We start from the raw sequence: 13,100 nt of genomic DNA, 5'->3' as shown, positions 1-13,100 counted from the left end.
GCTCAGCTTTCTTTATAGTCCAACTCTCACATCCATACATGACCACTGGAAAAACCATAGCCTTGACTAGACGGACCTTTGTTGACAAAATGTTGTCTCTGCTTTTTAATATGCTGTCTAGGTTGGTCATAACTTTCCTTCCAAGGAGTAAGCGTCTTTTAATTTCATGGCTGCAATCACCATCTGCAGTGATTTTGGAGCCCAGAAAACTAAAGTCAGCCACTGTTTCCACTGTTTCCCCATCTATGTGCCATGAAGTGATGGGACTGGATGCCATGATCTTAAACTATTCAAATTAAATAGCCACATGTGACTAGAGGCTACTGTATTGGATAAAAGAGTTCTACATAATAATATATGGGAATAGATTTATGAATTTGGAGCAAGAGAAGATTTCTCTCACTTTCTCCTTTGCAATATCATTTCTGCCTGCTAAATCCAACACCTAGACTATCTCCAAATTGGTTTCTATTGACCACATCTTTTGTTTGTTTTTAAATAAGAACCATATTTTCCTAATTGTTTATATGTCTAATTTTAAAAAAATTGTCTACTATATGCTGTGGATGATACAATATAGAGATTCTGGATTATCTTTTCTAAGATAGTTGATTTTTGAGTTCATATGCCATTCAATTAATGGCAGATCACCTTGAACTTGTGTAAGCTCAATTTTGCACTTTACTAGTGAAGAAGATTAGAAACCAAGTTGTTTCTCAAGTTCCTTTCACTTGGCAGGCTTCAATCTCCAAATCATGTCCTCTGCAGATTTTTGTCAGGGCTTGGTTTTAGGTTTTGTTCATGGTGGGTCCAAGAACAATAAGCTTTCCTCTATTGAGGGTATGGTCCGTGATTCTAAAGTTTGTTCTTCCTGGTGTCTCAACAGAAGCCTAAGATGTTAACAAGTTGTTAATGAGGTCTTACACTCTGGCTGGGCCAGAACTCCAAGGGTCCTGCATGCTTGCCCTCTGCTATACTTGTCCTAGCTTTGCACCCCACAGCAGTCTCTGTACTAAGTCTGCGGTAGCTTTGCCTTTTACATGTGCAGTCCATTCCTCAGCCAAGCCTTCCTGGGGAGACCACTTTCACAAAGCTCTCCTCTTTACAAAGCAGTAAGAAAAAGGCAGCCAGGCAGTGGGCAAGAATCTTGAACAGGTGTGTCATAATAAAAGGATGCCACTTAAAAAGCTGTCATGGAAGTCACTACAAGGGCATACAACTGCACAGTCATCAGCACATCTAAATTTAAAAAGATTAACACTGCCAAGTGCTGGTAATGATATGCCGCAAGGAGAAATTTCATGTACCGCTGGTAGGACTATAAACGAAAACAACTACTTTGGAGGAGTTTGGCATCATCTATCAAAGCAGGCACACCCTGTAACTAGCAATTCCATTCCTTGATAGATATCCAGTAGAAATGTATAAGGGATGAAAATATCCATACAGCACTGTTTATGACAGCCTAGATGTAGACATTCCAAAAGTTCCTCAAAAGAAAATTGGAAAAGTTGTTTATTCATGCAATGGATCAGTGTGCTAGATTTCTTCCATCTGACCTTCCTAGTCTCTCGACCCCTTCCTACCATGCTATTTGGAAGCAAGGAGAAGGAATGGACGTCATCAAGCATGTAGATGAAATGGTTATTTTTAAGGAAATGAGATACTGAGACTGAAGACAAAGTGAGGAATTAGATGTATGAATTGCCTTATATTTAATGACGGGATCTTCATCTTTATAAACCAAGAATCAAGGATCCTAAGATTTTTTTCATTCTTTATTTTTCTTTTATTAGCATCATTAATCATAAGTGAAATTCCTGGTGGTTAACAAAATCCAGGAAGAAAATCAATATTGTTTATAACTATTTCATAAAGATCTTCCTTTAGCAGCAGTGGTACAGGACAATGCTTTACCTAGGCACTGAAGTCAAATGTAAGAACAGGCAGACAATGTTCAGAACTTCAGTGAACCAAAAATACCTACAAGATATAAAGAAATAAAACACTTACTTGGCTGACATGCACTGGTGTTAAAATTAAGTCCAGAACTCCAGACCAGCCAGCAAATACACCAAGTGGTATGGCATATGCTAAAGCAATCATCAAAAATCTCAAATTGCTGTAAAAGAGAAGAAAAAGAAAATATTATTACAAGTTCAAAATCTAGAATTTAAACTCTTACTCATGAAAAAGTAAGTCATTTGGAAATTGGAATACCAGAATCAGAAATAGAAAATATTTGTCAGTTTAATAAATTTGAAGTTCCTTAAATTTTTTATTTTATATTTATAAGAATAATGTTTTTTGTTCACATTATTTAAAAATGTCACTGTTTATTATATAGATGAATTACCAACAATAGTTCATAAAATGAGTAGGCACCTTCATTTTTTTTAAAAGTTCTTATTTGTAAAGATATATTACTGTTTCTTCTGATGAACAGGTGGAGGGAAAAAAAGATTAATGAACATTTAAACAAACTGTCTACATCCAAATCACAGAATGCAACTGAGCAATAAAAAGGAGTAACTACCAATACACAAAACAACCTGGATGAATCTCCAGAGAATTATGGTGGATGAAAAAAAAGCTAACTCCAAAATTTTATGTACTATATGACTCAATTTATATAACATTCCTGAAGTGACATTATGGTAATGGGAAACAGAGTAGCTGGTTGTCAGCACCTACAGAGTGGGAGGGAAGTAGGTGTGGCTATACAAGGGCAATAGGCGGGATCCTTCTGATGATGGAAATGTACTGTATCTTTACAATACGTGTGAATTTTCTGGTTGTGATACCGCACTATAGTTTTGTAAGATGTTACCACTGGGGGAAACTGGGTAAAGGACCCATGTTATTTCTTTGTATTATTTCTTAAAACTGCATGTGGATCTACTATTATCTCAAAATAAAGTTTAATTTTAAAATGTAATAAGAGTTAGATATCATTCACAACAGCTTTTTTAAAATTTGTAAACTATAAAATATTTAGGAATAAACCAGGAAGACCCAAGATCTCTACGGGTAGAGGGGGGAACACAGGAGGGCACAGACGATGATTTAAATAAACAGAAACAGAGTCCATGCTGTCAAGTTACCACCAATTCATCTATAATTCACTGCAGTCACAATTAAAATTCCAGGTGAATTTTTAAAAGAAATCTAAGAATAAAGTTCATGTGGGAAAATAAAAGTCCTTGGAAGGCTAACTCATCCTTGAAAAATGTGAAAAAGGAAGTCTTTGTCCTACCAGATATTAAGACAAACTGCACATCCAGAGTAATAAATATAGTATGGTATTTGCTCAAGAAGAAAGAGAACGATGAAGGAAAAAAGAGACCCAAGACACAGAAACTCCACCTACAATAAAGCTGGCACTACAAAAATAAAATGGATGAGGACTGTTTAGTGAATGGTACTAGATCATTTTACAGAGAGGGAAAACCTCCCGGTATTTAACACCATATACTAACACAGAGTCTAGGTAAATCCGTAAATGTGAAAGAAAAAGAACAGGAAGTTATAAATAAGACATTCACTGAGAAAATTAGTAAACAGCTGATATAATGGGAATAGATATTTGAACTTTTAAAAATCAACAGGGAATTTATATCTAGAATATGTAAATCATTAAGAAAAAGACAGAAACTACCACTGAGACACGGGTAGAATCTATGAAGGGGAATTTACAGTAGATGAAACCTAAATGGCAAACAACTACATGAGAGTCTCAAACTTACTAACAACCAGAAAATGCATATTAAACAAAAGATAGATTTATTTTTACCCACTGGACTACTGAAAATTAGAAAGATGGATAATGCCAAGTTTGGCAAGCATATGGGAAAATGGGCATTGCTGATGAAAGTGTAGACAAGTGTAGGCATTTTTTTTAGAGCAATTTGACAATACTTGGCAAATTCAGCTTAAAATAGCTGATGATCCAGCAATGCTGTGTGAGGTCTGTTTTCCAAAGAAGTCTTAGGTCTACAGTGACGCATATTAGGATGTCACTGCAGTGGTATCTGTGGTGACAATGAGTTGGAGGCACAGTACACAGTGGGAATGGGTATAAAAAATGTGATGGTTTCATACCACAGAGTACAGAGAACTAGGTATCCACAAAGCACAGAGATATATCTTGAGAACAGAGCATGGCTACCACAAAATCAGAGTTATCCAGATATCATGTGCCTTCTGATGGAAGAAGACAGCAGGAGGTAGTTCTGTAAAATCAAAACCAAAACCTGAATCAGAATGCAGTTCAAGCTAACAATTTACAGGAAATACAGAGGGCAGAGGGGCAAACTACTCTACAAAGAGATGATCAACATGTTCCAGACCTTGGAGACAAGAGAGCTAGCTCCTCAACAAACAATTACAAAGAAAAGAGAGGGAGATGGAAGGAAACCTAGAGATTATAAGGCATTTGAGCCAACTGCAATGCATGGTTCCAATCTAGATCCTGACTTAAACAAACAAAAAGCACTTATGACATTTATGAGACAATTGAAACACCAATTTGATAGTAGCAAACTACTGCTAAAATGTTTTCAGTGTAACAATAATAACGTATTTACGTTTAAAAGAGTTCCTATCTTTTTAACACAAACATGTTAAAATATATATGGATGAAATGATTTATCATTTGGGATTTGCTTCATGATATAGGAAGAGGGAAGTGTACAAATGAAACAATATTGACCACAAAGTGGTAATTGTTGGTATTTGGTTATGTGGATATGGAGGTTATACTGTTCTACCTTCCTATCTCCAAAATAAAAAGTATTTTATAAAAACCACATAGTGTTTAGTGAAAAAAGCCAAACAGAATGAGATACAAAATATGTCACTGTTTAGATAAAAATAGAAGCATACAAAACAATACAAATGTTACAAAAGCACAAAGAGATACACATAAAATGCATTTGAAAGGTAGCCTAGGTAGGGAAAAGGGAATGGGAATGAGAAATATAAAGAAAAGAATGAATGAATAAATAAAAGTGTTCATGTATCCTGAAGCAAGGAACATGTTCAACTTAACTCTCTTTAAGTCTAAAAGTCAAAAACAACCACCATCAAACATTAAACTGATACATAAAGGGAGAGAAATGTTTACACTAGGTCACACAGGTTATATACATCTGAAGTGATGGGAATCATGTGGACAGGAAGTAGACAATGGAAACTTTGAAGCATAACCAATGATTTTTTTTTTCCTGCCTAGACAATGGAATTAGAATCTAGAGAAGCAGTTATTCCAATTAATCTAGGAAGCAATGATTTCAGAAGTTCTTTGAAGGACCAGGGATTTGAATTACACAGGTAGGTTAGGGAAATGGACCATGGCATGTCCAAAGAAGTCCCCTGGAGAGCCCAAAGCCCAAAGGGGCTTTAATCGAGAAGAAAGATCTTATACTTATACTCTCTAGTTTAAACAGAATAAAGATCTTGACTCTAGGGTAATTAGAAGCAAACACAAAGTGGTTTGTTGTGGTCAAAGTGATCATCATTTTAAGTTGTTTTTTCCTTCTCGAACAGAATTTTCCATAACTCCTTACCTTAAAACCCTGCCATGACTCCTCACTTCCCACAGAATAGTTCAAATTATTAGGATGGTGTAATCTGACCTTAATCTACCTCTCTAGCTTACCTATTGCTCTCTAACCTCTAGCTTTGCATGGAGAAAAACTTGGTTAAATAGCATTAGAAAAAAACCAAACCTATCATTTTAACTCTCAACTTACAAATGTGTGCCACTGATCACAAGTCAACTGAATTAATATTATTACTTTGCCTATTATGTGGAAGGCAATTTACTAGATGCTGTAGATGTGGTTTTCAAAACTTTTTACTATATTCCAGAGTAAGAAATATTTACTTAGTGACTTAGTACACAGAGATTCAGTATGTATGTACTGAAACAAAAGTATCACTCCAAAATATGTATCATTATTACGTGTGATATAATAATAGTTTCTGTTCTATTTTATTCCTTTCTATTCTGTTTAAGAAAAAAAGGTGGTCAGCCTACTAAATTAGCTGGCTATGAATCAAAGTTTGAGAAACAGAGTTACATAGCTATGCTACCTACCATGGTAGGCACTTGTGCAATGTGGCTATTGAGCACATGAAATGTGGTTAGTGCGACTGAGGAACTAATATTTAATTTTATTTCATTTTAATTAATTTAAATTCAACTTAAAAACACAGTGAAGAGAAATTTTCCATTACTTTTTGGCAGAAGTACATTCCACTTTAACTGCCGACTCTTTGCGAATCGACTGTTTGTGACCCCATGGACTGCAGCAAGCCAGGCCTCCCTGTCCATCACCAACTCCCGGAGTTCACTCAAACTCATGTCCATCGAGTCGGTGATGCCATCCAGCCATCTCATCCTCTGTCGTCCCCTTCTCCTCCTGCCCCCAATCCCTCCTAGCATCAGAGTCTTTTCCAATGAGTCAACTCTTCGCATGAAGTGGCCAAAGTACTGGAGTTTCAGCTTTAGCATCATTCCTTTCAAAGAAATCCCAGGGCTGATCTCCTTCAGAATGGACTGGTTGGATCTCCTTGCAGTCCAAGGGACTCTCAAGAGTCTTCTCCAACACCACAGTTCAAAAGCATCAATTCTTCGGTGCTCAGCTTTCTTCACAGTCCAACTCTCACATCCATACATGACCACATGAAAAACCATAGCCTTGACTAGACGGACCTTTGTTGGCAAAGTAATGTCTCTGCTTTTCAATATGCTATCTAGGTTGATCATAACTTTCCTTCCAAGGAATAAGCATCTTTTAATTTCATGGCTGCAATCACCATCTGCAGTGATTTTGGAGCTCCAAAAAATAAAATCTGACACTGTTTCCACTGTTTCCCCATATATTTCCCATGAAGTGATGGGTCCAGATGCCATGATCTTCATTTTCTGAATGTTGAGCTTTAAGCCAACTGTTTCACTCTCCTCTTTCACTTTCATCAAGAGGCTCTTTAGTTCCTCTTCACTTTCTGCCATAAGGGTGGTGTCACCTGCATATCCGAGGTTATTGATATTTCTCCCGGCAATCTTGATTCCAGCTTGTGCTTCTTCCAGTCCAGCGTTTCTCATGATGTACTCTGCATATAAGTTAAATAAGCAGGGTGACACTATACAGCCTTGACGTACTCCTTTTCCTATTTGGAACCAGTCTGTTTTTCCATGTCCAGTTCTAACTGTTGCTTCCTGACCTGCATATAGGTTTCTCAAAAGGCAGGTCAGGTGGTCTGGTATTCCCATCACTTGAAGAATTTTCCAGTTTATTGTGATCCACAGTCAAAGGCTTTGGCATAGTCAATAAAGCAGAAAGAGATGTTTTTCCAGAAGTCTCTTCCTTTTTCCATGATCCAGCAGATGTTGGCAATTTGATCTCGGGTTCCTCTGTCTTTTCTAAAACCAGCTTGAACATCTGGAAGTTCATGATTCACGTATTGCTGAAGCCTGGCTTGGAGAATTTTGAGCATTACTTTCCTAGCGTGTGAGATGACTGCAATTGTGCAGTAGTTTGAGCATTCTTTGGCATTTCCTTTCTTTGGGATTGGAATGAAAACTGACCTTTTCCAGTCCTGTAGCCACTGCCGAGCTTTCCAAACTTGCTGGCATATTGAGTGCAGCACTTTCATAGGATCATCTTTCAGGATGTGAAATAGCTCAACTGAAATTCCATCACCTCCACTAGCTTTGTTCATAGTGATGCTTCCTAAGGCCCACTTGACTTCACATTCCAGGATGTCTGGCTCTAGGTGAGTGATCACACTATCGTGATTATCTGGGTCGTGAAGATCTTTTTTGTACAGTTCTGTATATTCTTGCCACCTCTTCTTAATATCTTCTGCTTCTGTTAAGTCCATAACATTTCTGTCCTTTATCGAGCCCAACTTTGCATGAAATGTTCCCTTGGTAACTCTAATTTTCTTGAAGAGATCTCTAGTCTTTCCCATTCTGTTGTTTTCCTCTATTTCTTTGCATTGATCGCTGAGGAAGGCTTTCTTATCTCTCCTTGCTATTCTTTGGAACTCTGCATTCAGATGGGTATATCTTTCCTTTTCTCCTTTGCTTTTTGCTTCTCTTCTTTTCACAGCTATTTGTAAGGCCTCCTCAGACAACCATTTTGCCTTTTTCCATTTCTTTTCCATGAGGATGGTCTTGTTCCCTGTCTCCTGTACAATGTTGTGAACCTCAGTCCATAGTTCATCAGGCACTCTATCTATCAGATCTAGTCCCTTAAATCTATTTCTCACTTCTACTGTATAATCATAAGGGATTTGATTTAGGTCATACCTGAATGGTCTAGTGGTTTTCCCTACTTTCTTCAATTTAAGTCTGAATTTGGCAATAAGGAGTTCATGATCTGAGCCACAGTCAGCTCCTGGTCTTGTTTTTGCTGGCTATATAGAGCTTCTTTGGCTGCAAAGAATATAATCAATCTGATTTTGGTGTTGACCATCTGGTGATGTCCATTTGTAGAGGGTTCTCTTGTATTGTTGGAAGAGGGTGTTTGCTATGACCAGTGGGTTCTCTTGGCAAAACTCTATTAGCCTTTGCCCTGCTTCATTCTGTACTCCAAGGCCAAATTTGCCTGTTACCCCAGGTGTTCCTTGACTTCCTACTTTTGCATTCTAGTCCCCTATAATGAAAAGGACATCTTTTTTGGGTGTTAGTTCTAAAAGGTCTTGTAGGTCTTCATAGAATCGTTCAACTTCAGCTTCTTCATTGTTACTGGTTGGGGCATAGGCTTGGATTACTGTGATATTGAATGGTTTGCCTTGGAAACGAAGGTTGCCCAGACGGTAAAGTGTCTGCCTACAACGTGGGAGACCTGGGTTCAATCCCTGGGTTGGAAAGATCTGCTGGAGAAGGAAATGGCAAACCACTCCAGTATTCTTGCCGCTCCCCGCCCCCAACCAAAAAAAAAAAAAATTTACCTTAATAATCTACAAAAGCTCCGTCGATAACTCAGCCGCTGGCTAGCTGCAGCAACACTGGGAGGAAGAGGTGGCCGAGGTGGGAAATAAGCTAGAGTTGCAGAAAATAGTAAGCAGACACCTCCAAATTCTGAAAAACGAAACAAAAAAAGTAAAATGTTAATCAGACAACACAAAAAGTTCAACATTTCAAGTATTTCTCTAACAAATATTTATTGGGCATCAATGCAGCTTTAGATATATTGTTGTTGTTGCTCAGTCACTCAGTTGTGTCCAATTCTTTGCAATCTCATGGACTGCAGTATGCGAGGCTTCCCTGTCCTTCACCATCTCCTGGAATTTGCTCAAACTCATGTCCATTGAGTCCGTGATGCCATTCAACCGTCTCGTCCTCTGTTGTCCCCTTCTCCTCCTGCCTTCAATCTTTCCCAGCATCAGGGTCTTTTCTAATGGGTCGACTCTTCCTATCAGATGGCCAAAGTACTGGAGTTTCCGCTTCAGCATCAGTCCTTCCAATGAATATTCAGGATTGATTTCTTTTAAGACTGACTGGTTTGATATCCTTGCAGTCCAAGGGACTCTCAAGAGTCTTTTCCAACACCACAGTTCAAAAGTATCAATTCTTCAGCGCTCAGTCTTCTTTATGGTCCAATTCTAACATCTGTACATGACTACTGGAAAAACCATAGCTTTGACTATGTGGACCTTTGTCAGCAAAGTAATATCTCTGCTTTTTAATACACTGTCTAGGTTAATCATAGCTCTTCTTCAAAGGAGCAAGTGTCTTTTAATTTCATGGCTGCAGTCACCATCTGCAGTGATTTTTGGAGCCCAAGAAAATAAAGTCTGTCACTGTTTCCATTGTTTCCCCATCTATTTGCCATGAAGTGATGGGACCAGGTATCATGATCTTTGTTTTCTGAATGTTGAGTTTTAAGCCCGTTTTTGACTCTCCTCTTTCACCTTTATCAAGAGACTCTTTAGTTCCTCTTCGTTTTCTGCCATAAGGGTGATGTCATCTGCATATCTGAGGTTATTAATCTCTCTCCCAACAATCTTGATTCCAGCTTGAGCTTCCTCTGTCCCAGCATTTTGCATGATGTCCTCTGCATACAAGTTAAATAAGCTGGGTGACAATATACATATATAGATATATACAGATATATCTATAAATGTATATACAGATAAATATAGATAAGCAAATAGTTATATACAGGTAAGCAAAATATAGTACTTGCCTAGACAAAACAGCTCAGTCTTGTGAGAAAGATTGATGTGCAAAGATATAACTTCCAGCAGGTAAGAAGTCATACAAGGAAATAAGTATGGCAGACTTATGGTATGGTACACTACATAAAAAGAGGATTGAAGCAGTAAACAAATGTTCCTCTATGGAGAAAGCCCATTAAAAGCCAACAGTATTATCTGTAACAGAGATCTTTAAACAGGCCTAGGATGACTGTTTGATAAGCATGGCCCTCAAAAATAAAGACTAGGCTAGAAAATTGGTAAGACTAGGACAGGAAAAAGTTTATTTGATCAATGATAGGATATTCTAATGCTTTGTGTAGAACAGACTTAATATATAGGCTTTATGGAAAATCTGAACATGACAGGGAAGCATCCCCCAAAAAAGAAATCAAGAGACAGAGAGCAAAATTTAACAAACACAAGACCAGCTAATGTAGGCTATTAAACAATCAAAGGGCTTCCCTGGTGGCTCAGTGGTAAAGAGTCTGCTTGCAATGTAGGAGCCACAAGAGATGCAAGTTTGATCTCTGGGTTGGGAAGATCCCCCAGAGAAGGGCATGGCAACCCACTTCAGTATTCTTGCCTGGAGAATCCCATAGACAATGGAGCCTGGTAGGCTACAGTTCACAGGGTCGTAAAGACTCAGACATGACTTAGCACACACACGCTCATGAAACAATGAAAAGTAAAATGAACATCTGATCAATCTTAGTTTGGGCACCATTATAGAAGGAAAAGTTCCTAGGAGTCCTGATCTTTCCCTCCAGAATTCTGGCACATGGAAGTCCCAGCTTTTAACTGTGCTCAATTTAGTAGAAAAGCATGACTCTAATAGAAAAGTCAGGAAACCGTGGAGTATAGACCAGTATATCCCATTAATTAACTTATAAACTGAATGAATTCCTTACTCTTTCTGAGTCAATAAAGGGAATAGACTAAGTGATTTCTAGATGTTCTTTCAGTAGGATAATTCTAAGTCTATGGCTATATTCTTAGCAAAAAGGTAACAATATTTCTATAAGACACTAACCACAAACAATGTTGTTATTTTTTATCAATCTTAGGAACAAATTTAATGCATTGTTTTACTTTACAGTCCTTTTAATTATGAGTAAAAATGAATAAGCATCTTCCATATGCTTAGTGGCCATTTGTATTTCTTCTGTGATTGCCTTATTTGTATTCTTTGTCCATCTTTCTACCAGCATTTTTGTAAACAGCTTCACTGAGATATAATTCATAAGATATAGAATTCACACATTTAAAGTGCATAATTCAGTAAGTTTTACAATCATCACCACAGGTTTAAAACTTTTCCATCATCCTCCAAAGAAACTCTGTCAGTCAGTTCAGTCGCCCAGTCATGTCTGACTCTACGCGACCCCAAAAACTGCAGCACACCAGGCTTCCCTGTCCATCAGCAACTCCAAGAGCTTGCTCAAACTCATGTCCATTGAGCCAGTGGTGTCATCCAACGATCTCATCCTCTGTTGTCCCCTTCTCCTCCTGCCTTCAATCATTCCCAGCATCAGGGGCTTTTCCAATGAGTCAGCTCTTTGTATTAGGTGGCCAAAGTATTGGAGTGTCAGCCTCAACATCAGTCCTTCCAATGAATATGCAGGACTGATTTCCTTTAGGATGGACTGGTTGGATCTCTTTGCAATCCAAGGGACTCTCAAGAGTCTTCTCCAGCACCACAGTTCAAAAGCACCAATTCTTCAGTGCTCAGCTTTCTTTATAGTCCAACTCTCACATACATACATGACTATTGGAAAAACCATACCTTTGACTAGATGGACCTTTGTTGGTAAAGTAATATCTCTCTTTTTTAATATGCTGTCTAGGTTGATCATAGCTTTTCTTACAAGGAGCAAGCATCTTTTAATTTCATGGCCGCAGAGCCCATCTGCAGTGATTTTTGGAGCCCCCCAAAATAAAGTCTCTCACTGTTTCCATTGTTTCCCCAACTGTTTACCATGAAGGGATGGGACCAGATGCCATGATCTTAGTTTTTGGAATGTTGAGTTTTAAGTCAATTTTTTCACTCTCCTCTTTCACTTTAATCTAGAAGCTCTTTAGTTCTTCTTTACTTTCTGCCGTAAGGGTGGTGTCATCTGTATTATTTGAGGTTATTAATATTTCTTCCAGAAATCTTGATTCTAGCTTCTGCATCATCCGGCCCACCATTTCACATGATGTACTCTCCATATAAATTAAATAAGCAGGGTGACAATAAATAGCCTTGACATACTCCTTTCCTGATTTGGAACCAGTCTGCTGTTCCATGTCCAGTTCTAATTGTTGCTTCTTGACCTGCATACAGATTTCTCAAGAGGCAGGTATGGTGGTCTGGTATTCCCATCTCTTTCAGAATTTTCCAGTTTGTTGGTATCCACACAGTCAAAGGCTTTGGTGTAGTCAACAAAGCAGAAATATATGTTTTTCTGGAACTCTCTTACTTTTTTTATGACCCAGTGGATGTTGCCGATTTAATCTCTGGTTCCTCTGCTTTTTCTAAATCCAGCTTGAACATCTGGAAGTTCACAGTTCATGTACTATTGATGCCTGGCTTGGAGAATTTTGAGCATTACTTTGCTAGTGTGTGAGATGAGTGCAACTGTGTGGTAGTTTGAACGTTCTTTGACATTGCCTTTCTTTGGGATTGGAATGAAAACTGATTGTTTCCAGTCCTGTGGCCACTGCTGAGTTTTCCAAATTTGCTGGCATATTGAGTGCAGCACTTTCACAGCATCATCTTTTAGGATTTGAAATAGCTCAACTGGAATTCCACCACCTCCACTACCTTTATTTGTAGTGATGCTTCCTAAGGCTCACTTGACTTCACATTCCAGGATGTCTAGCTTTAGGTGAGTGATCATACCATC

The 13,100-nt window shown here is 38.1% G+C and overlaps 1 protein-coding gene across 1 annotated transcript in view; it reads right to left on the bottom strand.

Moving 5' to 3' along the window:
• Nucleotides 1-13,100, bottom strand: part of SLC49A4 (solute carrier family 49 member 4) — a 102,841-nt gene that overhangs the window by 50,168 nt on the left and 39,573 nt on the right. The window contains exons 4-5 of the mRNA XM_019956572.2: nucleotides 8,965-9,094; nucleotides 2,014-2,122 (exon numbers count right to left, since the gene is read on the bottom strand). Coding sequence (XP_019812131.2) covers nucleotides 2,014-2,122; nucleotides 8,965-9,094 — 239 coding nt within the window. The remainder of the gene's footprint in view (nucleotides 1-2,013; nucleotides 2,123-8,964; nucleotides 9,095-13,100) is intronic.

Source organism: Bos indicus, chromosome 1 (genome assembly GCF_029378745.1).
Source record: "Bos indicus isolate NIAB-ARS_2022 breed Sahiwal x Tharparkar chromosome 1, NIAB-ARS_B.indTharparkar_mat_pri_1.0, whole genome shotgun sequence".
Classification (NCBI taxonomy): Eukaryota; Metazoa; Chordata; class Mammalia; order Artiodactyla; family Bovidae; genus Bos; species Bos indicus.
This window is presented reverse-complemented; position numbering and strand designations above follow the sequence as displayed.